The following is a 27547-nucleotide window of genomic DNA, read 5'->3' on the forward strand; positions in this document are numbered from 1 at the left end:
TGAAATTTTCATTCACACTTTCCTATAATTTGCCCAAAGAAAATCAGTGCAAACTCTATACAGAAACTACCCAAGTAGGATCTCTCACCAGCTGTGATTGCTCCCCTTCCCTAATCTCTCTCATATTTCTCTGTACAACTTTTTTATATACTTAGTATATCATCACCTGTAACAATATTGTTTGTGTTCACATAGATCATAACTTGTTTGGGTGCAGGAATCTCATAGATGATGAGATGTGTATGCTAGTATAACTGGCCCACATTCTGTCCAGATTTAAGGAAGGGATTCTATTATTTTTCAATTCAATATCTGCAGAACCTTGATAGATTCTGTAGACTATATGCAACATTGCACATATACAACATCAAATATTTGCTAAATCAAACTGAATATCTATCTAAGGTTCTAGAGGCCTTCTTATTGCATGGTAGAAGGGCAACAAAATATCACTCAAATATCCACCTGTCTCATATCATTACATTACCAGCTCACTTCTTTTTTCTAATAATATACATATATAAACATATATGTATGAATGTGTATATATGTACATATCTATACACAGATATATAAATACATATATATATATATATATAAATAAAATCAAAATACCCAGACCATATTTGTCATTTCAAGTGATCTGTGTGAGATATGTAACCTACTGAGATATGAACAATGATCTCTTTTTCTCTTAATGGCTCAGGAATAAACCTGGCACTGAGTGTCAATCAAATTAAACCATTTCCATTTTAAAATGCATCTTTAAGATGCTGAAGACTTACATTTCAAAATCTGACAAACTTTGGTCTTCAGATGTTTGACTCAAATCTCCAGGCACCTGCCATCACAAGAGAGAAAGAAAAAGCATAACAGTTATTATGATATGTGCATAATGATGATGGTAGAATTCTTCATCTGAATGATTCCTGAACATTTAGCTTTAATAATATAGCTAGAAAGCTATTTCTGAAAAACAATAAAGGGCTTGGCAATAATGGGAGGGGGGGCATGTTGCAGTAATAAAAATATGCCACCAGTGAGAGATCTCAATTATCTTTATGGGGGGAAATGCTGCTAATCCTATTGAGATAATCATAGGCATGTAAGAGCATGTAATTTTGGAGCTATAACAAGCTAATTAGAATCCTAGATGGGAGGTATCAGATGTGTGGGTGAAATATATATGATTAAAATATCACATACACAGTACATGGAGTTAAGATATCTATGCCAAACTTAAATCTTATTTTTCCCAATGATAACTGAGTTTATGCTTATTAAAAAGAATATATAGAAAATCCTCTGTCTGATAAATTCCTTCAGATGGGGAATAGATAGAAGAAATCACTTGACATTTACACATAGGAATTCATCAAGTACTAAAACAGTGATAAGCCTTAGTATCTCCAGAGAAATAGCCAAATGCTGGATGAAGCATTCAATCAATTAATCAACAAATAGTAATTAATAAGTACCTACCACGTACCAGGCAGAGTGCTGGAAACAGAGGATACAAAAACAGAAAATGAAACTTTCTGGTCCTAAAGAAATGTTGCATTTTACTACAAAACTCATGTCAATATAAAAGCCCAGAGACAGGCACTGGCTACATCTCTGGACTGAGCTTCCCAATTTGATTTGGCAAAATCAAACTTTGCTGAATCTTGAAGAAGAAAAACAGAATGAAGGAGAAGTTGAGTAAATCAGAGAAGAAATAATAACTTCTGGGGCAGCTAGGTGGCACAGTGGACAGAGCACCAGCCCTGGAGTCAGGAGTATCTGAGTTCAAATCTGGCCTCAGACACTTAATAATTACTTAGCTGTGTGACCCTGGGCAAGCCACTTAGCCCCATTTGCCTTGCAAAAACCAAAAAAAAAAAAAAAAAAAGAAATAATAACTTCTATTTCCACTGAGAGCAGATTAAAAGGAAACAGACAGATTGGAGTATGAAGGATTTAGTTATAAAGATGATCTTTCTGCCAAAGTGGGTATCATATAACTGGATGAATTTTATGCTGACAAAAGTTAAGTGACTTGTCCCCAGTGCTCTACTCTTGGCTCTATACCTGCCTTGTTTCCAAATATTACTGTACTGATGATTTAGAGCACTGTGAGACAGGTAGAGTACCACTATAAAATTACCTTACTGGGGCAGCTAGGTGATGCAATGGATAGTGCACTGCCCTGGAGTCAGGAGCACCTGAGTTCAAATCTGACCTCAGATACTTAATTACCTAGCTGTGTGGCCTTGGGCAAGCCACTTAATCCCATTGCCTTGCAAAATAAAAATATAAATAAATAAATAAACAAATGAATGAATGAATGAATGAATAAAATTACCTTACTGACTATTACAGCATTGAGTGACAGTTTTAGCTTAATCCTACTATTGAAAGATTATTGCCATAAAAATCACCATACAGATGATTTAGACCATCGAGAGAAGGGGCAGCTTTACTATAATGTCACAAATTTGTTACTAAAATACCATATGGTCATTCTACCTGGTATTATTGCAATGCTGTGGCCTATACTAACAGGCCACAGGTTGTGGTTGGTTCTGGACGAGGCAGTGAGAAGGATGTCTTTGTATGGCAATCCCCTCACTTTAATTATCATAATGTGCATGTCATGCCATCATTCAAATGATGTGATGGTTTTCTTAGATTACACAATCATTAATCATCACCACTGTGATAACAACAGCAGCTACTACTGATGTTGTCATTACTCTTACCACTACTTACAATTTCAAAGTCATTTAACATTTGCAAAGTACAATAATCTTGGTTGTAGACAATGCAAGTATGACTAACCTCACTTTGTCAAAGAGGAAACTGAGCTTAGAGTCTAAATGACTTTCCCAGTGTAATATAACTAAAATGTCAGAGCCAGAATTCAATCCAGGTCCTCCTGACTCTAAGTCTAGCATTCTTTCTATTATATCATGTAGGCTTATTGAAACTATGGTCTCTCCTTCATGGAAATCTACAAATAGGCCTAATCTATTGATAAAATCCTCTCCAGATCCAGGCAGATGGCCATGATTAAGTTTTCAAGGGTCTTTGTTCTCCTAAGATTCAAGTAGTTAAACTAGGCTCCATCAAACTGCAGAATGCCCTATAAAAGGATGTTAAAGGGGTGGTTTCTCCTTAACCATGGCTAAGAGTAAAATGATTTTGAACCTAGATTCAACTTCATATACATACTCCCTATACAACTATACAATTCTATTCATAGCACAAAATAACTAATATCATTTTTTCACAACACTAATGTTATAATAGAATTCTGCTGGGATAAATCCCTAAGGGTGGAAATGTGACTCCAACACTACATTTTAAATGGGTTCCTAGAAACCATTTTCATTTACATTGAAAGAGCAGCATAAAAAGTCAGACCTGAAAATCAAATCTCTTGCTTTATATTAGGATTATACTTGTAAGGAAGTCTTGGGCATTTTCTTTAATCTCTTGGATTCAACTTCATGATTTGAGAAATCAGGGGACAATTTCACTAAGGGATAATGTGAGGAGTAAGTAAATATATTCAAAGAAAGAAATCAAAAACTGCTAAGCACCAGTATGATTATATTACGACAAATCATTGACTCCTTTTAATTCTATCTTTATACATATATTGAAAAGATTGCTATTTTGAATTAGCAATTGTCATTTATAATAAAATATAATTCCTACTATATTCATCAAGAAAGGCAAAAGTGAAAAAAGAAAGAAAAGTTATAGTGACATTATTGACAATATACAGTTTTTAATGACAGATATTACTTTGTCATTTTAAAGAAGATTAGCATTGATGGTTTAATCTTAAAATGATGCAAAAATTCTCTTGACAAAAATATTTTCCTCTCATGATTATTTCTAGTTACATTCTGCACAGATTTAAAGTAATTCTTCTTTAAGTAAGCTTCTCTTGTAATTATCTAATGTTCTCTATGCCATCACAGTTCTAAATTTATTGCCCCTACATGAGTGTCATGCTAGCTAGCTGGGAACATAATTCATGAGCTCCATAACCTTCATAGAATACACTTGGATAATCACAGTTGGTACTACAATATTTGTATAATTTTAATGACAGGCAGAGCTATTATATGTTTTAAGAATTTTTTTTATCATACCATCTAACCAAAAATATACCTATCATAATTTGTGGTAATGCTCTATGAAACAGACTTTACCAGGAATATTTCTGCCAACAAAGGAAGAGAGTCAAGAGTCAAGAAATACTAGATTTTTGCCAATGTCATCTATGAAAATTCCATATGTATTCTAAAATCTCATATTTCTATGAAAATTTCTTCTGTCTCTTGGATCCCAGAGATTTCACACTTACTGAAGAAACCATGTTCTCTGTACTTTAGGCCTTTCTTCTGACTCACCTTTCATATTACTCAAAGTTGAATGATTATAAACTTGAAATTTTCTCTTAATTATTAAAAATGAAAATGTCATTCACAACTCCCTAAGTTTCTTGTAAGGTAGCCCATTGTCTAATATATAATCAGAAAACATAATACGAAAGCAGATTTCAAGACAGGAAGTAGGAATGATGTGAATAAAGGAAGGTAAATCTAAAAATATGTATACAAAAACTGCCAAGTCCATGTGAAAGCCCTGACCCACTGTTAGCAAAATAAAAATAGGGTTAGTGAAAAAAATATCCATACAGATCTCTTATAAAATCACCCATACTAAATGCACAATAATAGCAACAAAGACACTGTTCTCTCTACAACCACCTAGCAGGGGATCCCTCAAGATACTCTTCTTGGCTATCTTCTCTTGACTATGTGAATGTTCTTCCCTGGTGATCGCATCCTCTAGGATGGCTTTTAATTATCAGTTCTCTGTAGATGACTCCCAAATTTCTTAATGAGTCAAGATGAAACTCCAGAACTACCATCCTAGGGGATGTTTCCACAGGAATGACTTGTTGGCACCACAAACCAAAGCCAACTGCTCTCTACCTCATATATACTCTAGCCAATTTCCTTTTATCTATTGATGGCAGCTTGATAACTCGGTGACCTTCATTTTTTTTCTCCTTCACCAGAATACATCTTAAGTTAGGTCCTACCAACCCCATATAATATCTTACGTACATCATGAAAGACACTAGGATCTAAAAAAATTACAATATTCTCATTTTGTAGGTCAAAAAACTTTGAATGAAGCATCTTAACAGATCATAAAGCTAAAGAACCCAACAAAAAAAAAGAATGAAATAACTTTTCAGCAAGCTATCCTGGAGGAACTTCAGAAAAAGATATGCTGCAAGGATAAAAGGGCCTATGACCCAGTGTAGGTGGGAGAGCTGGGAAACCAGTGAGAGGTTTTTAGTCACAGTACAGCTAAAGTCCCAGCACAGCTTTGCCAGCTGAAAGGGTTCCAACTGCAGTTCAGAGAGCAAGATTTTGAACCCTAGGCAACTGGTGAGGTATTGGGCTATCCTAGTGCAGTGAGCAAACCAAGAGAAACAAGGAACAACAAAATGCCAGAGCAGAAAGCCAGAGTCCAGAACCCCAGCCCCCCAGCAAAAAAAGCTCAGGACTATACACCCTATACCACAGGAATCAAGCTCAACTGATAAAATGACCAGGAAAAAAAAAGTGCTAATCAATGACAGCTAGCATTCTGATAGGGTGATAAAAACAACATCTCAAAAGAAGAGAGCAGTGACAAAAGGCCTTCACATGAAGAAGTCACTATGGGACTGAAGACCTGGTATCATTTACAAAAAGAGAAGGAGAAAAATGGAGAAAAGAAATGAGAGTGATACAGGAGAATTATAAAAAATTAAATGAAGAAAAAAATCATTTTAAAATTAAAATTGAAATTAACCAATTAGGAAAGGAAACAAAAACACTAGCTGAAGAAAATAAAACCTTGAAAACTAGAATTGGACAAATGAAAATGAATAACTCTATGAGACAACAAGATTCCATCAAACAAAACCAAAAGAATAACAAAAAGAAGAAAATATAAAGTACCTCTTGGAAAAAATGACTGATCTGGAAAATAGATTTGGAACATACAATTTATGAATTATTGATCTACCTGAAAGCCATGAAAAGAAAAAGAGCCTGGATAATATCATGCAAGAAATTAACATGGAAAAGTGACTTAATATCCTAGGAACAAGAACATAAAATAGTTCTTAGAAAAAATCCATTGATCACCCTCAAAAATAGATCCCAAAATAAAATCTCCAAGAAATATGGAAATCTCAGAAAAATGAAAAAATACTTCAAGTAATCAAAAAAAAAAAATACCAGGGAACCACAGTTAGGATTATTGCAGGACTTATCAGCTTCAACAGTAAAGGATTGGAGGGCCTAGAAGAGGATATTCTGAAGGGAAAAGAAGCTTGGATTACAATAAAAAATCAACTATCCTGCAAAATTCAGCATATTCATTCAGGGGAAAAGATGGCTTTTCATCCAAAAAGAGGACTTTCAAACTTACTTATCTGATAAAAAGATCAGAACTGAATAGAAAATTTGCTTCAAATACAGACTTAAGGGATATGTAAAAAGTAAATGGGTGTGTACATCAAGTTATCACTAGGATAATACACTATGACCAAGCAGGAATGCAGGGTTGATTCAATATTAGGAAAACTGTCAACACAATTGATTATATAAATAACAAACCTAACAGAAATCATATGACTGTCTGAATAGAAAAAGCATTTGACAACATACAGCACCCATCCCTACTAAAAGGATAAGAGAGCATAGGAATAAATGGATTATTCCTTAAAAATGATAAGGAGTATCTATCTGAAACCACTGACAAATATTATATGGAATAGGGATAAGCTAGAAACAATAAGATCAGGGGTGAAACAAGGATGCCCGTTATCACCACTACTATTCAATACCATACTAGGAATGTCAGTTTCAGCAATGAGAAGGAAAAGAAATTGAAGAAATTAGAATAGGGATCTTTGCAAATGATATGATGGTAAACCTATAGCACCCTAAGAAATTGTCTAAAAAAAATCACTGGAAACAAGTAGCAACTTTAGCAAAGACTCAGGATATAAAATAAACCCATATAAATCCTCAGCATTTCTATATATTACCAATAAGATATAGTAGCAAGAGTTAGAAAGAGAAATCTCATTTAAAATAATATCAGGCAACATAAAATATTTGGGAGTCTACCTGCCAAGGCAGACTCAGAAATTCCAAGAAAAACAAGCATAAAACACTTTTCACATAAATAAAATCAGATCTAAATAATTGGGGAAATATCATTTGCTCATAGATATATTATCTCAAAGATATATGAGCTAATATAATAAAAACGACAAATCTACCTGAATTAAACCACTTATTTGGTGCCATACCAAACTTCCAAAAAAATTACTGAGAGAAAAAATTGCAACAATTCATGTTACAAAAAGTCAAGAATATCAAGGGATTTAAGAAAAAAATGCAAAAGAAGGTGAATTACCTTACCAGATCAAAAATTATTTTATGGGGCAGCTAGGTGGTGCAGTGGATTAGAGCACCAGGCCTGGAGTCAGGAGTACCTGAGTTCAAATCCGGCCTCAGACACTTAATAATTACCTAGCTGTGTGGCCTTGGGCAAGCCACTTAACCCAATTTACCTCACAAAAACCTAAAAAAAAAATTATAGTATAAAACATCAGTCATCAAAACTGTCTGGTGCTGGCTAAGAAATAAGGAGCTGCATCTGTGGAATAGACTAGGTACAAAAGAGATAGCAGGAAATAATTATAGTAATGTGCTGTTTGATAAACCAAAAGAGTCCAGCAGAGTCCAGATAAGAACTCACTCTTTGATTAAAAACTGCTGAGAAAACTGGAAGATAGTATGGTAGAAACTTGAATTAGACCAACATCTCACAACCTACACCCAAAATAGGTAAAAATGGGTATAGAATTTCGACATAAATATATAAGCAAACTAGGAGATCAAGAAATGGTTTACCTGTCATATCTATGGAAAGGGGAGTAGAGTATGGGAGTAGAGAGGGAGAACATTATAAAAAACAAACTGGATAATTTTGATTCCATTAAATTAAAAATCCTTTGCAGTAACTTCAGGCAATATAAAATACTTGGGAGTCTACCTGCCAAGACAGACCCAGAAACTTTTTGAAAAGTTACAAAACACTTCTCACACAAATAAAATCAGATTTAAATAACTGGTCAAATATCAACTGCTCATGGACGGGCCGAGCTATGATAATAAAAATGACAATTCTACCTAAATTAAACTACTTATTTAGTGCCCTACCACTCAAAACTCAAAAAAAATTATTTTAATGAGTTAGAAAAAATGGTAAATAAATTCATAAGGAGAAATAACAAGTCAAGAATTTCCAGGGATTTAATGAAAAAAAAGTGCAAATGAAGGTAGCTTAGTCCTACCATATCTAAAATTATATTATACAGCATCAGTCATCAAAACTGTTTTGTATTGGTTAAGAAAAAGAGTGGTGGATCAGTGGGATAAATCTGCTGTTTGATAACCCGGAAGAGTTCAGCTTTGGGGATAAAAACTCTCTCTTTGATAAAAACTGTTGGGAAAATTAGAAGTTAGTATGGCAGAAACTTGGATTAGACCAACACCTCACACCCTATACCAAGATAAGATCAAAATGGATACAGGATTTAGACATAAAAAAAATATCATAAGCAAAATAGGAGATTAAGGAATAGTTTAGCTGTCAGATCTATGGAAAAGGAAGCAGATGGAGAACATCATTAAAAATAAACTACATAATTTTAATTAAATTAAATTAAAACGGTTTTGCACAGACAAAACCACTGTAACCAAGATCAAAAGAAATGTAGTAAATTGGGAAACAATTTTTACAACTAGTTTTTCTTTTTTTTTTGCCTTCACAGAGGTTACTTTCGTTGTTTTTTTAATTAACATTTTCTTTGTTTTCCAATTATATACATTAGTAGTATCTACCTATCATTTTTAGTAGTTTTGAATTTTACAATTTCCTCCCCTCCCTTTCCCCCCCCACAGAAGTCTGTCTGATAGTCTCTCTATTGTTTCCATGCTATACATTGATATAAATTGAATGTGTTATAAGAGTAAACATAAGCATAAACACAAACCCCCTCCACCCCTCCAAGAAGATAGGAAATCTCAAAGAATAGAGAGAGAGAAAGAAAAAAAATGTACTTCAGTCTGTGTTCAGATTCCAATAGCTCCATCTCTGGGGTAAGTTGCCTTCTTTATCATAAGTCCACCAGAGAAGTAGCTTCAATATTTTTTCCCATAGTTGCTATTACTATCTGTACCTCCACTCTATTCCTCCCCACTCTCATTTATTCTGTTCTATTCTCTCTCTCTCTCTCTCTCTCTCTCTCTCTCTCTCTCTCTCTCTCTCTCTCTCTCCTTTCATCCTGGCCATGTCCGAAAGTGTTTTGAATCTGAGCACCCTCTCCATTGATCTTCCCTCTCTTCTATCACCTGCTCCCCCCCTTCCCTCCTCCCATTTCCCCTTATTCCATCTCTTTCTTCTCATTTTTCTCTAGGGTAAAATAGATTTCCCCACCCTATTGAGTGTATATGTTATTTCCTCTTTGAGCCATTTCTGATGAGAATGAAGGCTCATTCATTCCCCTTTGCCTTCCCCCTTTCCACTCCATTGAAAAAGCTTTTTCTTGACTCTTATATGAAATTTCTTACCTGCTTCTTCATCTCCTTTCTCTTCCTCCCAGTACTGTCCTTTATCACCTATTGACTCCATTTTTTTTCATAATATACCATTATATTCTGCTCCTTCCTATGTCCTGTCTATATATGCTCCTTCTAACAGTTCTTATGAATGAGAAAGTTCATATGAGTTAGCAATATCTTCTTCCCATGCAGGAATACAAAAAGTTTAATATCATTAAGTTCCTCATAGTTGGTTCTTCTCATCCACCCCCTCTAAGGTTCACCAGAGTCCTGTATTTGGAGATCAAACTTTCTGTTCAGCTCTGGTTGTTTCAATAGGAAAGTTTGAAAGTTTCCTATTTCATTGAAAGTTCATCTTTTCTCCTGAAAGAGGATATTTAGTTTTGCTGGATAGTTTATTCTTGGTTGTAAACCAAGATCTTTTGCCTTTTAGAATATCATATTCCAATCCCTACAAGCCCTTAATGTAGATGCTGTCAGATCCTGTGTAATCCTGACTATGGAGACTCGGTAGTTGAATTGTTTGTTTCTGGCAGCTTTCAGAATTTTCTCTTTGACTTGGGAGTTTTGGAATTTGGCTACAATATTCCTGGAAGTTTTTGTTTTGGAATCTCTTTCAGGAAGTGACCAGTGAATTCCCTCAATTTCTATTTTATCCTCTGCTTCTAGGACCTCCGGGTAATTTTTTTAGGGTTTTTTTTTGTAAGGCGATGGGGTTAAGTGGCTTGACCAAGGCCACACAGCTAGGTAATTATTAATTGTCTGAGGCTAGATTTGAACTCAGGTACTCTTGACTCTAGGGCCAGTGCTCTATCCACTGCACCACCTAGCTGTATTATTTCTTGAAAAATGAAGTCTAGGTTCTTTTCCTGACTGTGGCTTTCAGATAGCCCAATAATTTTTAAATTATTTTTTCAGGGGGGCTTAGCCCTACCTGATCTAAAATTATATTGTAAAGCATCATGTCATCAAAACTGTTTGGTATTGGCTAAGAAACAGAGTGGTGGACCAGTGGAATAGACTAGGTGCAATAGCAGGAAATGATTATAGTAATCTGCTGTTTCATTAACTAAAGAGTCCAGCTATTGGGATAAAAACTCTCTCTCTTTGATAAAAAAAAACTGCTGGGAAAATTGGAAACTAGTATGGAAGAAGCTTAGATTAGAACAACAACACCTCACACCATGTACCAACATAAGATCCAAATGGATACAGATTTAGACATAAAAAAAACAATGCTATAAGCAAATTAGAAGATGAAGGACTAGTTTATCTGTCAGATCTATGGAAAGGGGAACAGTTTATGACTAAAGAAGAGATGGAGAACATCACCCAAAACAAACTAGATGGTTTTGATTACATTAAATTAAAAAGCTTTTGCACAGATAAAACCACTGTAACCAAGATAAAAAATAATGTAGTAAATTGTGAAACAATCTTTACAACTAATGATTCTGACAAAGGACTCATTTCTAAAATATACAGAGAACTGAGTCATATTTTTACAAAAAGCCATTCCCCAGTTGATAAATGGTCCAAGTATATGCAAAGACAATTTACAGATGAGGAGTTCAAAGCAATCCATAGCCATATGAAAAACTGCTCTAAACCATTAATTATTAGAGAAATAAAAATGAAAGCTTCTCTGAGGTACCACCTCACACCTCTCAAACTGGCAATATGACCAGAAGGATAATGGAAGGGTTGTGGGCAATCTGGGACATTATTACACTGTTGGTGGAGCTGTGAACTCATCCAACTTTTCTGGAGGGAAATTTGGAACTATGCCCAAAGGGCAACAAAAATGTGCATACCCTTTGATCCAGAAATACCACTGCTGGGTGGTATTGCTAAAGAGATCATGAAAAAGAGTAAAAACATCACTTGTACAAAAATATTCATAGCAGCCCTGTTTGTGATGGCAAAGAACTAGAAATTGAGTTAATGTTGATGGCAACTGGGGAATGGCTGAACAAATTGTGGTATATGAACATTATGAACACTACTGTTCTATTAGAAACCAGGAGGGATGGGAATTCAGGGAAGTCTGAAAGGATTTGTATGAACTGATGCTAAGTGAGATGAGTAGAAGCAGAAGACTATTGTACACCCTAACAGCAACATGGGGGTGATGATCAACCTTAATAGACTTGCTCATTCCTTCAGTATAAGTATCAGGGACAATTTTGGGCTATCTGCAATGGAGAATACCATCTGTATCCTAAGAAAGAATTGTGGAGTTTAAACAAAGACCAAAGACTATTACCTTTAATTTTTAAAAAAAGTTATCTTACTATGTAATTTTGCTATCTCTTATACTTTTTTTCCTTTAAGGATATGATTTCTCTCTCATCACAATCAACTTAAATCAAAGCATACCATGGAAACAATGTAAAGACTAACAGACTGCCTTCTGTGGGGGGGTGGGGGAGGGAAGCAAAATTGGGGGGAAATTATAAAATTCAAAATAAATCAATTAATTAAATTTAAAAAATAAAAAGCTTTTGCACAAACAAAACCACTATGACCAAGATCCAAAGAAATGCAGCAAATTCGGAGAAAATTTTTACTAATGTTTCTGACAAAGGACTCATTTCTAAAATATGTAATTGAGTCAGATTTATAAAAAGAAAAAAAAGCCATTCCTCAATTGACAAATGGTCAAAGGATATCCAAAGGCAATTCTCAGATAAGGAAATCAAAGCTATCTATAGTTATATGAAAAATTACTCTAATTCATATTAATTAGAGAAATGCAAATTAAAGTAACTCTGAGGTATCACCTCACACCTCTCAGGTTGACCAATATGACCAGAAAGGATAATGATCAATGTTGGAGGGGATGTGGGAAATCTGGGACACTAAGGCATTGTTGGTGGAGCTGTGAATTGATTCAAACTTTCTGGAGAGCAGTTTGGAGTTATGACAAATGGGCAATAAAACTTGATCCAGCAATACTACTACTGAGTCTGTATCCTGAAGTGATTATGAAAAAAGACAAAAGTCCCACATGCATAAAAATATTCATAGCAGCTTTGTTTGTAGTGGCAAAGAATTGGAAATTTAGGGGATATGGTATAGTATGTGACTGAACACTACTGTTCTATAAGAAATCATGAGGGACAAGATTTCATAAAAGCGTGGAAAGACTTGCATGAATTGATGCTGAATGAGATGAGCAGAAGCAGAAGAACATTGTATACCTTAACAACTATATGCTTGCTTACTCCATCAGTGCAATAATAAGGGACAATTTTATGATATCTGTGATGGAGAATACCATCTGCATCCAGAGAAGAAACTGTGGAATTTAAATGAAGACCAAAGCTTATTATCTTCAATTTTTAAAAGTTGTCTTATGTGTTACCTAATTTTGCTATCTCTAATGTTTTCTTTCTTGCTTTTAGATCTACTTCTCTCACAACACATTCTATTTTGATCTATGCATATCAAGGAAGCAAATATAAAGACTGTATCAGATTGCCTTCTGTTGGCAGGGCGGGGGGGGGAGAGAAAGAAGGAAGAAAAAATTGTAAAACTCAAAACCTTGCAAAAGAAAAGACTGGTAGAAACAACCATGTATGTAATTGGAAAACAATTAAAATATCTATTAAAAAAGGGTAAATGGAAAGATGGGGAAAATGTTAGTTAACTCTTATGAAATGTATTTCTCTTAGGTCAATTAAAAGAAACATATTTAGAAAAAAGGATATATGTATAAATTGACTAATATTATAAAACCAGCTCTTGAGTCATTTGACTTTACATGATACTTTAGTTTAAGAGGATTGTATTTTTATAGAGGTACTTGGAAAGAAGTGTGATATAATTTGATAATACATAATTATGTTTCTTAAGAATTGTATTTCTTTCTTTTTTTTTTTTTAGGTTTTTTGCAAGGCAAATGGGGTTAAGTGGCTTGCCCAAGGCCACACAGCTAGGTAATTATTAAGTGTCTGAGACCAGATTTGAACCCAGGTACTCCTGACTCCAAGGCTGGTGCTTTATCCAGTACACCACCTAGCCGCCCCCTCAGAGAATTGTATTTCTAATGAGATAGGTTCAGGGGAGATTACTGGATAGAGGTTATGAGTATAAAATAATTATATGGTAATGTTGCTTATAAATCAATCAATCAGCCCTTGAAAACTATAATTCTATCAGGACAGAAAAAAGAAGTATAATTGAGGTTGTGAGTACAAGACAAGAAATGAAGGATTATATTAGGAAACGGTGAAGCAGTAGAGGATAAATAACACCACAAGAAGAGGAACAAAGACTTATAAAAGTAAAGGGGGAAAAAATTGTGAAATCTCACAGAACATAAATATATAAGTCAAGTGATTCAATTAGAAGATATTGTTCTTCACAGTCTAAATAATGTTGTACCACTATACAGTTGTTGATTGTCCTTCCTTATCAAAGAAGACCATGAATCAGGAAGATGATATACCTTGCCAAGTAAACTGGATTTAAAGGAGAGAAAGCTGTGCAAAATCACTAGCCTTACTCTCTCCCCTCTGAAGCACTTCTGGGAACATTGAAAAGATATTGCTCAGGATGATTGGGAATGGCCCTGAATGCAGTAGACCTTGACCTTTTTAAGCTGTCTTAAAGGCAAGTGAGGTGTGGAGTGGGACCTATTGTTGGCTCATCAATGAGAGTGGTTTGGATTTAATGCATAGCTCTTAAGAAAGAAATCTAGTTTATAAATCCCAAGATATCAATGATCACAATTTATATTCCTTTGGGCAGGGCACCTATACTATTTCAAGAATATACCAAGGGATGTCTTAGAAAATGGTAGACTGGCAGCATGATTAACAATAGAATAAAAATTAGGATAGGTAGACTCTATGCCTAATTAGCTATGTGACTGGATAAGTTATTTAAATTTTCTAGGTCACAGGTTTCTCAACTGGAAAATAGAATAAAATAATTTAGAGAAGTCTCTTACAACTAATATTTTTATGGTCTGAATTTACTAATGAAGCTCTTTGGATATATTAGCTATATATGTTATCTATGCAGATTCATAAAAGTAATAGTTTATATCAAGTTATAAATCAATTGCATATTTTATTAAAAATGCAAAAAAAGAGCATGTAGAGTAAAATATAATTTAAAAAATAGCATTTTACAACTGGAGTCAACTTGGTTGGGGAAGAGGGAGGGAAAGGAAATATTTTCACTTATTTCATTAAAAACCATTTAATTTTTCTACTCCAAAGACATTTTCATAACTTTTTTAACTAGTTATACTTCCCTGTTACTAACAGGTCTCTCTGCTTTAGCTTTTGACTTTCACTTTCTAATGGAAAAAAACTGTTGTCCTTTTAACATAATAAATTTCTAAACTAGTCTTTAAAATGAGAAACAAATTTGGATATGACATTGAACTAGCTAACATTGTCTTGGAAGCTTTGGTGTAACCAGAGGACAATCTGATCAAAGCCTGTTAATTTCCATAATCATGAAAACATCCAGGTCATTTTTCTCTTCCAATGCCATAATGCCCCAAGTTCTGCTCTATTTTCCACTTGCATTTTTTTATTATAAAAAATAAATCAGGGGACATTCAAGCCATGGGCTTTTAAAAATAAATGCAGAGGGACAAGGCTCCCAATTTCAAGTTATACCCTAGAAAATACAGCATTCAACATTAGAAAAGTGCACTGGGGGAATATATAGGTGACACAGTGGAGAGAGCACTGACACAGAAGTTAGGAGGACCTAAGTTCAAATCCAGCCTCAGACACCTAATAATTATTTAGCTGCCTGACCCTGAGCAAGTCCTTTACCTCACTGCCTTGGAAAGGCCCCCACCCACCACACCCAAAAGAAAGAAATGTGCTCCAGGGAAGAATAATCCAATTTGCTAGATAAGGAAATCAAGTCCTCAGTTATAAAGGAATGGTTTCTGGGTGAAGGTGGAGATTAGGGCATTCCATATATTTTCCTTTGAAATGGGGAAAAAGTGAAATTCTAAAGAGAATAGTTTTTTATCATATTGCTTCTGAAGCATTTGATATAATAAACCTTACATTCTAGTACATCCTAGAAATGTTACTTAGAAGGTCACAGCAGGTGAAAGCACTAACTTCAGCTGGTCACAAAGTGGTAGCTTCATCTAAAAGGGCAAGTAGATGGTGCAGTAGATGGAGCACTGGCCCTGGAGTCAGGTGGACTTAAGTTCAAATCCAGCCTCAGATACTTAATAATTACCTAGCTGTGTGGCCTTGGGCAAGTCACTTAACTCCACTGCCTTGCAAAAAAGGGGGGGGGGGGGCGGCGGCCAAAGAGCACTGTGCTAATATTAAAAGGCATAGTAGCCTGGGAGGCAAAGCACTTAGTATCAAGACCCAAATCTAAAACTTACTGTGTGACTTTGGGAAAGTCATTAAATCCCTCTGAAGCTCAGCTTCTCTATCTGAAAAATGGGAATAATAAAACTTACACTATTATATCACAGTTATTTAAGATTATTATTATGTAATATGATTATTAATACATGTGAAGTACTTTGTAACCTTAAAGTACTATGTTAATTGTTATTTATACCCATCATCTATACAATACAGTTCATCTACACTTCTCATTTATTTTTAATAAGAAATTTCAGCTTTGCAGTCATTATAAATGCAAATTAGAAATGTTCTACTATTTCCAAACATATGTTATTGATGAAAGGCAAGCTTCCCATACTACCCTTATCTATCACTGACCTTCAGAAAATATTTAGATTCAAAACAATGAATTAAGAATTTCCATCCCTAAAGAATCAACTAAAAATTAATTGAAATAATTAGCAACTTTAGCAAAGTCAGTCTACATAAATCTTTAGCATTTCTATATATTATCAACAAAACTCAATGGCAAGAGATAAAAATTTATTTAAAATAATTGGAAACAGCATAAACTATTTGGCAGTCTACCTGTCAAGACAAACACAGAAAAAATATTAAAATGATTATAAAATACTTTTCACACAAATAAAGTCAGAATTAAACAAGTGAAAAAATTAATTGCTCATGGGTAGACCAAGATAATATTAAGAAATTTCTACCTAAATTTAAATGTTTATTCAAGGCCATACTAATCAAACTAGCAAAGAATTATTTTATAGAACTAGAAAAGTAATAGCAAAATTCATCTGGAAGAAAAAAAGGTTAAGAATATCAAAGGACTTAATAAAAAAAAGGTGAAGAAAAGTGGTCTAGCAGTAGCAGATCTCATATTGTATTACAAAGTAGTAATCATTAAAAACAGTTTGGTCCTGGCTAAAAAATAGAGTGACAGTTATGTGGAACAGATTAGTACACAAAGTAGTAGGAGACTACTATAGTAGTCTTCTGTTTGATAAATTCAAAGATTGAGGCTTTTGGAACCAACCCTCACATATGACAAAAAACTGCTGGGAAAACTGGAAAGTAGTTTGGCAGAGACTAGGTATAGATCCAAAACTCATACCATATTCCATGATAAAATCAAAATGGAATATGATTTAGATATAAGGCATGATACAATAAGCTAGAATAGTTTACCCATTATATGTAAGGATAAGATAAGAATTTAGAATTAAGACCAAACAAGAGATAAAAGATAAGAAGGAAAGCAAAAAGCTGGGGGGAAAATGTACAGAAGTTTCTCTCAAATATTTAGAAATATTTCATCTCTCAAATATTTACAAAAATGAGTCAAATTTATAATACTATAAGACATTCCCTAATTGATAATTGTTCAAAGGATATGAAGAGGGGTGGCAAGGTGGCACAGTGGATAGAGCACCAGCCCTGGAATCAGGAGTACCTGAGTTCAAATCAGACCTCAGACACTTAATAATTACCTAGCTGATTGGCCTTGGGCAAGCCACTTAACCCCATTGCTTTGCAGAAACAAAGAAAAACAAGAACAAGAACAAAAAACAAACAAACAAAGGATATTTAGAGGTAGTTTTCAGATAAAGAAATCTAAGCTATCTAAAGTCATAAGAAAAAAGGTTCTAAATCATTATAGATTAGAGAAATGCATATTAAGACAATGCTAAGATACTACCTAACACCTATCAGATTGGCTAATGTGACAAAAAAGGGAAAAGATGAATATTGGAGAGAATGTGGGAAAATTGGGACATTGATGCCCTACTATTAGAGTTGTAAACTGATTCAACTATTTGGAATGGAATTTGGAACTACACCCAAAAGAGTCATAAAACTTTGCTCATCCTTTATCCCAGGAATACCAATACTAGATCTGTATTCCAAAGTATTTTATAAAAAAGATGGAAAAGGGCCTATCTGCACAAAATATATATTAGGTCTTTTTTGTGATAATATAGAATTAGAAATTGAGGGCACACCCATCAATTGAGGCTTGGCTGGTAGTAGAGGTATATGATTGTGTTGGAATACTATTGTTCCATAAGAAATTATGAGACACATGCTTTCAGAAAAACCTGGAAAGATTACATGAACTGATACAAAATGAAATGAGAAAAACTAGGAGAAGATTGTATACTGCAATAGTAACTATGAATGACTTAACTATTCTCAGCAACTCAAAGATTTAACATAATTTAGAAGGACCTATGATAAAAAAAAAATACTATATATATATATATATATATATATATATATATATATATATATATATATATATATGTATATATCCAGAGAAAGAACTAATGGGGTCTGATTTGCAGACCGAATTTGATTTTTGGATTTGGATTTTTTACTTTCTTTGTTTTCTTTTTTTTTTTTTTGGCTCTGTATTTTGCTCTGTATTTCCTTTCACATAACTAATATGGAAAAAGTTTTGCATGTTTTTTACCTTTATCAAATTGTTTACCTTCTCAAGGAATGGGGAGGGGAGGAAAGTAGGAAAAAAAAATTGGAACTCAAAGCTGTAATAAAGTTTAAAACTATTAAAATTCAAAAAACCCTAAAAGACTAATTTTGATCCTCTTTTTAAGAAAGATTCTTATATAAAATGTTATTTTTTTGCTTTATATACTAATTCCCTTCATTTCACAGGTTAGAACACCAAGTTTAAGAGACCTGAAACCATTTGTGTAAAGTCATAATATATTTCTAATGTCTATCTAATGAAAGAGGTGGGTCTCTAATTCAATAGGGTTTTCTGAATCCTAGATTCAGTGCTCTTTTCATTACTTTTATATCACAGCATCAATATGAAATATCAAAGAATAGTTAAAATAGCATTCTAAGAAACTGAGACTCTACAAGACTGGCATCATCACAATATATGATAACTCTAGTGTAGTGCTGAGTGTCAAATTTTCCTATGCTTCTCATTAGAATAAAAAGGCATTAAGTTGTTTTTTTTCCCTCATTTCAAGACTGGGGGCAACTAAGTGGTACAGTGAATAGAGCATCTGCCCTGGAGTCAGAGGACCTGAGTTCAAAGCTGGCCTCAGACACTTAATAATTATCTAGCTATGAGACCATGAGCAAGTCACTTAACCCTGCTGCCTTAAATTAAAAAAAAAAGAAAAAAAAAGAAAACCTTGCACCTAATTTCAGGACTGGAGAGTTATATATTAAATGGCCCCTTGAAGCTCAATATTTAATAATATTAAAAGAAAATAAAAATACTGAAGTAGAAGAAAAACAATAATGTAAACAAAAGCTGATTATAATTTGATGAACTGAAACAAGCATTCCTTTTGAAAAATTGAAGAATGTTCATTTTATGGATATTCTATAAATTGTTGTCTTCTTGAAAACAAGATATACTATACTAGCATCCCAGGGAGATGTCTTTGTGAAGAATAATTTTAATGTAAGAATAAATACCATGTTAACAACAAAGTGGAGAAATAAGTCATAAAGTACACCAGTCTCTTCAAAAGACATTATCAGTGACTTAAAAACAACTAGCAAATGGAAATGTGTCTAGATACCTACAAAGAGAAAATATTAAAGAAAAAAATTCTGGGTCCTACAGACTCTATAAGGAGGGTTCTACAAATATAGACTCTATAAGGAAGGTTCTACAAAGGCTAGCAATTGGGTGAAAATTCTTTCTTTAATGAGAAACTATGATAAGGCAATCAGAGCATGTGCGTATAAGGCATTTACTGCTAATTACATGTACATACTATATTTTTAACATTACAAGTGCTATGATTACATCTGCAGCTGATGAAACTCAATGTTCACTGTTAATTTGCAGATAAAAGCAAAATGACTCCAGAATCTTTCCTTCCAGAATTCTTCCTGGGGATTTAATTTTTACCACTTAAAAACTTTATCTTCAGCCATCATGTGCACTGAAGGTACATTTTAAATTAAGTTCCTTAGTTAGTAGACCTGGTTATTAGAGATCATTGTGAAGGGTGACCCCTTAGGGTCAATACATTTATAGTTATTGCCAGGGAATAAATGCAGTACAGATTTCCTCTCTGAAACCACAAGGCTAAGTGATGAGATAATTCAGTATATTTCTAAACCAAGGTTTTGTGCTTCTCACTTTGTCTAATACATTTTCCAAATCTATAGCTCCCCCTAAATTTTCTCTGTGAAATTAATAAGAAAAACTGTTTACATAATTATGTATGGAATATATATATATAAAGACATATTTATGTAAGTTAGCTCACCTGATCCTAACAATAACTCAATGAAGTAGCTACAATTATTAGCCCAATTTTACAGATAAGGGAAAAGCAAAGGAAAAAAGAAGAAAGCTATAATAAGAAAAATAAATATATGTGACCTAAAAGTTTTGTTTTTTCTTTTCTTCTTCTTAGTTTTTCTAAAATTTTTCAAAATGTTTCTTCCCTTGTTTTCCCCTTAGTATAACCTCTAGTTTCAGCCAGAAATCCTTTTCTGCCTTTCAAAAAACCAAATTCAGTCCCATGTGCATTCTGATGAATAATCCACACCTATAATTATGAATGTCAGTACAATGCTGAAAAAATGTATTGGACATTGGAGAAAGATAACATTCATCATTGGACTGGTGTATTTTCCAGCTCCATTTAGAGGTTTTAGTAAGAAAGTGGGAGTGGGGGGGGAGAAGGGGGTGTTGGAGAGAACCAAACCTAATATAACCCAGTTTCTTTTCCAATATATTTTATGAATTTAGGGGCAGACTCTTTCTATATATCAGTAATTAATATCTGGAAACTAGGCTCTTTTGTTTGAAATGTTCTTTCTTCTGCAACACTGTAGCTATGCAGTATTTCCTTCTCAATTCTATAGTTTAATGTGGCTTTTGCATTTGCAACTGGTTTTAGACTCATTAACTGGCTATACAGGGGAATAGACAGGCAATATAAAGAAGGAGAAGGCAAAGTTAGGAGACTGTCCAAGGACACAAACCAATGAGGCAAGAATGCTCAAGAGTCCACTTCCCCCTTTACTCTTCCAACAACATGATTCCTCCCAGTCTATTTGTTCTGTGACATAAAGCCCTGGGATACTCTTGAGGTCTTCAAAATCCAGCCTTCTGGATACAAAACTGACACAAACTTGCTTTGACCCACTAAACAATGACTTCATCACTGCTAAGCAGTGCCTACTATTTGAGATTGATGACTTCTGAAACCAATCACTGAAACCTTCAATTAGAGACTGAAACCATCCCCAAACAAAAATCAGAAGCACAAATATCCCTGCCAGAGATAAATCTCCCTAGTTTTAAATCTGTCTTTAGTCAATAAGCGATAAATGACGAAGAGTAGCTAATTAAAGATGTAAACCATTCTGCAATTTTCTATCCCCTTTATAATCACATCTTCCTCAGCATGAGGCTTTTTTCCCCATTTGCAACCTGATTGCTCTTCATACTGATGTTACTTGAGATTGGGTTAGAGTAGCTAAAAGTTTACTCAGTCCTGGCCACATAGCACTTATGTGCAAAGTTTCTCTGATTTCAAGTGATTCAGCTAATACTTAAAGAGTAAAGTTTTTAGGAGAGAATCGGGCATGCTTTCTAAGGGAGATTTATAAAAATGCATCTGCCCATGACATAAAGAGCTCTCATACAGCTTTAGTACTCTACTAAAAAAGATGAAGAATGTACAGGACCACAGGCTACAAAAAGTCACAACTGCTTTTTTTCCTGTTTGGGGAATAAGGGCATCATTTCCAGCCCAGTCAATTGTTTCAGGATTTCTAAATGTCAGTCCTGTCCAGCTGCTCCTGAAGAAAGAGATCCAGAGGCCCTGATACGCTGCATAGAATGATAGGCCTTCAATGTGCAAAAGCTTTTTGAGAACTGTAATGAAAGAGAGAGAAACATCCAAAAAAATAAATAAAACTGGAGTTTCATCCATTTTATAACTCACTCAAATAGAACATTCTGGTGAAAAGTCACTAAAATAAAATGCAAACGTCCTGCTTAAAAACTGAAAATGAAATGGATTTCTTCAGACTTCAAAGAGATAGATGACTAGAATCATAACACAAGCTAAGATTCTACATCACCATGTATATTGATGACAAACTTTTCAGGTAGTTAGGATTTCTTCTATTAGAATAGAAGCTCTTAGAAGGTGAAATCCATCTTTTCTTATTCACTGTATTCAATGATACATTCAGTCCCATGAACACATGGGCAGCTAAGTATTAAATTAGCATAATTTCCTAATTTATTCATTCTGATGATGATGCTTGTCCTTCATTCTCAAAGACAGGGGCAACTAGGTGGCTCTGTGGATAGAGCACTAGCCCTGGAGTCAGGAGGACCTGGGTTCAAACTTGGCTCAGACATTTAATAATTATCTAGCTGTATACCTTAGGCAAGTCACTTTAACCTCATTACCTTACAAAAACAAATAAACAAACATTCTGGAAATAAATAAACCATGACACCAGGGAAGTGATGCCATGACAAACACATGAATTGGATTTTAAGTCACCAGTCTCATTTTCTCTTTCAGAGTCATCAGGATCCAATGTCCAGATATGAATCAGGATGACTGGAGATGGCCCTGGATGCAAGACAGTCTGTGTTAAGTGACTTGTCCAAGATCACACAGTTAGAAAGTGTCAAGTGTCTGAGACCAGATTCAAACTCCTGTCCTTCTGACCCCAAGGCTACTACTCTATCCACTGTGTCACCCAGCTGCCCATTATACACAGTGCATATGTGTCTATATGCATATGTCTAATGTACTATTGGTAACTGTGGTACCTTACTTAAAGGAAATCCAGGCTAGGTACCTCCTCCTAGCATAAAAGGAGAACAATAAACATCTAGTGTGGAGAAAAACTTCTACATTAGCCTCTGAGACAGGATGAGGAGAAATAATCAGCAGGCAACAAAGAGAAAACAATCACAATCTTACATAATAATAATGATAAGTCTTAACATTATCTTATGACTGACAAAAAATAGGATTCAAATATGATTTTAATTTCTGATAGATTCAAAATAAAGATGGAAGCATTCCCTATTTCCTTAGCTGGTAATGGCCTTCCTCCATAGACCCTCAAGTACTATTTTGTTGTACAAATCTTTAATGCATTTACTATGTAATACTGTATTATTTGTGTTTGAGTCTTATCCCCCTATTTTATTGCCAATGATTATCAGCAAAGGAAAATTTAAATCAATTAAATGAACTATAGAAATTCTTGCAAACAGGTAATGCTGGCAAAATGTCTCCAAGTCAAGAATCTTTTAATTGGTTTCCCTACCACTTCCTTTTTTCAGTTCTGCTTTCTCCTCTTCAAAACCATATCCACACAGCTGCCAAACTGATGTTCCTAAAGTACATGTCTGACCAGGACACTACTCTCCTGAAGGAGCGTAAGGTACCCTCTGTTACTTCTAGGATAAAAATAGAAATTTCTGTTTCACATTTAAAAACTTTCACTAACAGTTTCCACATTATAATTTCTTTTTTTGGTTATTTATTTTATATTATTACAATAATCTTGTTGTGAGAGTAATCATAACCCCCCCAAAAAGATGAGAAACATCTGTGTTCTGATTCCAATGACTTTGTCTAAAGGATGAGTTGCCTTCCCCATCATAGCCACCAGAGAAGTTGCTTCAATGTTTTTCCCACAGTTGCTATCACTAACTGTATTTCCCTCCACTCTATTCCTCCCCAATCTCATCTATTCCATTCTCTCTCTCCTTTCAACCTGTCCCTGTTCTGTATCTGAGTACCCTCTCCCATGATCTTATCTCTCCTACACGTACTCCCTCCTTCCCTCCCCCATTTCCCCCTTATCCCATCCCTTTCCTCTCATTTTTCTCTCTAGAGATAGATTTCTATACCTTTTATTAAGTGTGTGTTATTTTCTGAGTCATTTCTGATGAGAATGAGAGCTCATTCATTCACCTCTCACTTTCCCCTGTTCCACTCCATTGAATAACTTTTTGTTATGTGAAATATCTTAGCCCCCTTTTACTCTTCACTTCCTACTTTTATTACCCATTGACTCTATCTTTTTACTATATTATACCATTATATTCTGCTCCTTCCTGTGTCTTGTCTATATATACTTCTAACTGCTCTTATAAATGAGAAAGTTCATATGAGTTATCAGTATCTTCTTCCCATGCAGCAATACAAGCAGTTCAACATCATTAAGTTCCTCATAGTTGGCCCTTCTTGTCCACCCCCCTCTAGGGTTCACCAGAGTCCTGTTTTTTGAGATCAAACTTCCTGTTCAGCTCTGATTGTTTCAATAGGAAAGTTTGAAAAGTCCACTGAAAGTTTCCACTGAAAAGTTTCACTAAAGTCCATCTTTTCCCCTGAAGGAGGATGTTCAGTTTTGTAGGGTAGTTGATTCTCGGTTGTAAACCAAGATTTTTGCCTTCTGGAATATCATATTCCAAGCCCTATGGAGCCCTTAATGTAGATGCTGTCAGAATCCTGTGTAATCCTGACTATAGAGCCATGGTAGTTGAATTGCTTGTTCCTGGGAGCTTTTAATATTTTCTCTTTAACTTGGGAGTTTTGGAGTTTGGCTATAATATTCCTAGAAGTTTTTCTTTTGGGATCTCTTTCAGAAGGTGAATTCCCTCAATTTCTATTTTGTCCTCTGCTTCTAGGATCTCAGGGCAATTTTGCTGTATTATTTCTTGAAAAAAGAAGTCTAGGCTCTTTTTCCTGGTCATGACTTTCAGGTAGCCCAATAATTTTTAAATTATCTCTCCTGGATCTGTTTTCAAGATCAGTTATTTTTCCAATGAGATATTTCACATTTTCTTCTAACTTTTGTTTTTTGGAATAGTTTTATTTCTTTCTGAGTTCTCCCAAAGTCATCAGCTTCCTTTAGTTCCATTCTGCATTTGAAGGAATTATTTTCTTCAGAGAATTTTTTTAATATCCCTTTCCAATTGGCCAGTTCTGCTTTTTTAAGGCATTCTTCTCCTCATTTGCCTTTTGTGTTTTTCCATTTGGCCTAAACTGGTTTTTAATATGTTATTTTCTTCAGTATATTTTTGTATTTCTTCTACCAAGTTGCTGACTTGGTTTTCATGATTTATCTGCATTGCTCTCATTTCTCCTCCCAATTCTCCTCTACCTCCCTTAATTCCCTTTCCAAGTCTTTTTTTGAGCTCATCCGTAGCCTGAGCCCATTTTCTATTTCTCTTGGAGGTTTTGGATACAGAAGTTTCAACTTTGTCATCTTCTGAGTATGTATTTTGGTCCTTAATGGGACCAAAGTAATTTTCCATGGTCAGATTCTCCTTTTTCTATTGTTTGTTCATTTCCTCAGGCTATGACTGATTCACCACATTTCCAAGGCTCTGGGTTTTTTTTTTAGGACAACATAACCCACAGGGAGCTTAATTCCTCCAAAATTTTGTGAGAGGTTCTGACTGCTCTCTTGCCTGTGTTCAGGCCCTCCCTTCTGCCCTGGACCTGTGAGTATGGTCTTTGCTCAGATATAGTGGTGTAGTGGGGGCCCAACCTACAACCTGGATCTGAGTGTGGGCAAACAGCTGAGTCCCACCCCAGGAAGAGCAGAGAGACTTCTCAGTCTCCCCCAACCTCCTTACGGTCTATGGGCTGAGAGGTCTGGATGTGCTGGGTGGCTCTGCCAACTCCTGGTGCAGTTTCTCACTGCAGGGCTGCTCTGAGGTTGGAGCTCCACTCTGCACTCACTCTGGTGTGGCAGACTTCTCTCACCACCCTTTCCAGTTGTCCCCAATGATCCCTGGGCCAAGAGACCTGGAAACCGAATCCCCTGCCACAGACCCAGGCACCTGGCCTGGCTGTGATGCACTGCACTGTGGCTGAGTCTGTTTCCAACCCTCAGAACTGGGGGAACAGACCTTTCCTGCAGAACTTCTAAATTATCTTGAACTGGGAAATTGTATCATTCAGTCTTTCTGTGGGTTATGCCCTTCTAAATTTTGGTTAGTCATAATTTGATGACTTTTGGAGTTTTGAAGGGAATGAGTTTCTGAGAATTCCTATCTTCATTCAGTCATCTTGGCTCTGCATTGTATTTTTCAACATAATTTCATTTCATTCCTCCTCATTCACACTATTTATTGTCCAGACAAACTGAACTACCTATTATTTATTTTCCCAACACCACACTCCACTTCCCACCTCAGAAGTTTTGTATATCCTCATTATTATGTCTGCAATGCTCTCCCTCTTGACCTCCACCTCTTAAAAATATTTATCACCACTTAAAAGTTCAAATCAAGAGTTAAATGATATAATGGACAGTGTTGAACTATGTCAGAAAGCTCTGATTTTCAATTCTATGTCAGACCCTAAGCAAGTCACTTAAACTCTCATGGGCTTCACTGCTGTCATCTGTAAAAATGGAAAGAATAATAGACTCTGTTAGTTTAGTTGGTAGATTGAATAAGATAAGCAAAATATTTTGCAAATCTAAGTATTATGTAATTTTTACTATTATTATTATTATTATTAGTAGTAGTAGTAGTAGTAGCAGTAGTAGTAGTAGCATTACTTCATGATCCAGAACTCCCCAGCTACCAACACATCTTAAATTATTTTGTATTTACTTACATACATTCTTTCTGAGGTGCCTTCTATAAAGCTCTAAATTAATGCAATTATGCTATTTACTCTCAAAATAATGCAAGCACACTCTCAGGGCAGAGACTATTTTTACTTTTTTGTCTTTGGCTTTTGAATATCTAGCATTACATATAGCATATTTTTTTGAGTGAATCAGTCTCTAGAAATGTTCTAGGAATATTCCCTAACTGATGAAAGATGCTGAACCACTGACCATTCCAACACTGGAGTCACTTTGCTTTTCTATTTTCTATTTATATACTTAAAAACTGGGAAGAATATTTCCCTCTCTCTCCCTACTTTATTGAATTCAGATATTGAGACAATAACTTGGTTCATGTTTGAAATGTTTTTGATTTCCTAGTCATCTTCATGTCATGCTACCTTCTTTGACTCAAGTTGCCATCTTCCAACCCAAGTTTCATTTCTCTCTCTCTCTAGTTCTGAGGTTTCTGATAAGTGAGAATTCACCTTATTTCTCTGCCCCAAATCCATCACACCACTTTCAGACATTCCCATGTCCTGTCACTATGCAGATAACCTCCCGTCCTCCCTAACTTTACATCCATCTTCTTTCCAGCTCTACTTCTGAGAACAATAATCAATAACAATTACCTTCTTAGAAAGGATATGTCAATCAATTACCCTTTTATTCCAATCACCATTTTCTCTGACTTCCCTCTTCAAAGCACCATTCCCCAATTTTCCTTCCTCTCTAAGATTTGTTTTAGTGTTTTTTTTTCAAGGCAATGGGGTTAAGTGGCTTGCCCAAGGCCACACTGCTAGGTAATTATTAAGTGTCTGAGGCAAGATTTGAACTCAGGTACTCCTGACTCCAGGGCCGGTGCTCTAT

The 27547-nt window shown here is 34.9% G+C and overlaps 1 protein-coding gene across 6 annotated transcripts in view; it reads right to left on the minus strand.

Annotated features, from left to right (window-relative positions):
* SNX29 (sorting nexin 29) overlaps positions 1–27547 on the minus strand; it is a 718720-nt gene that overhangs the window by 273252 nt on the left and 417921 nt on the right. For all 6 annotated transcript variants that reach the window (XM_074196446.1, XM_074196453.1, XM_074196450.1 and 3 more), the window contains one exon: positions 786–841. In XM_074196446.1, the coding sequence (XP_074052547.1) occupies positions 786–841 (56 nt within the window). The remainder of the gene's footprint in view (positions 1–785; positions 842–27547) is intronic.

Source organism: Macrotis lagotis, chromosome 8, assembly GCF_037893015.1.
Source record: "Macrotis lagotis isolate mMagLag1 chromosome 8, bilby.v1.9.chrom.fasta, whole genome shotgun sequence".
Lineage (NCBI taxonomy): Eukaryota > Metazoa > Chordata > Mammalia > Peramelemorphia > Peramelidae > Macrotis > Macrotis lagotis.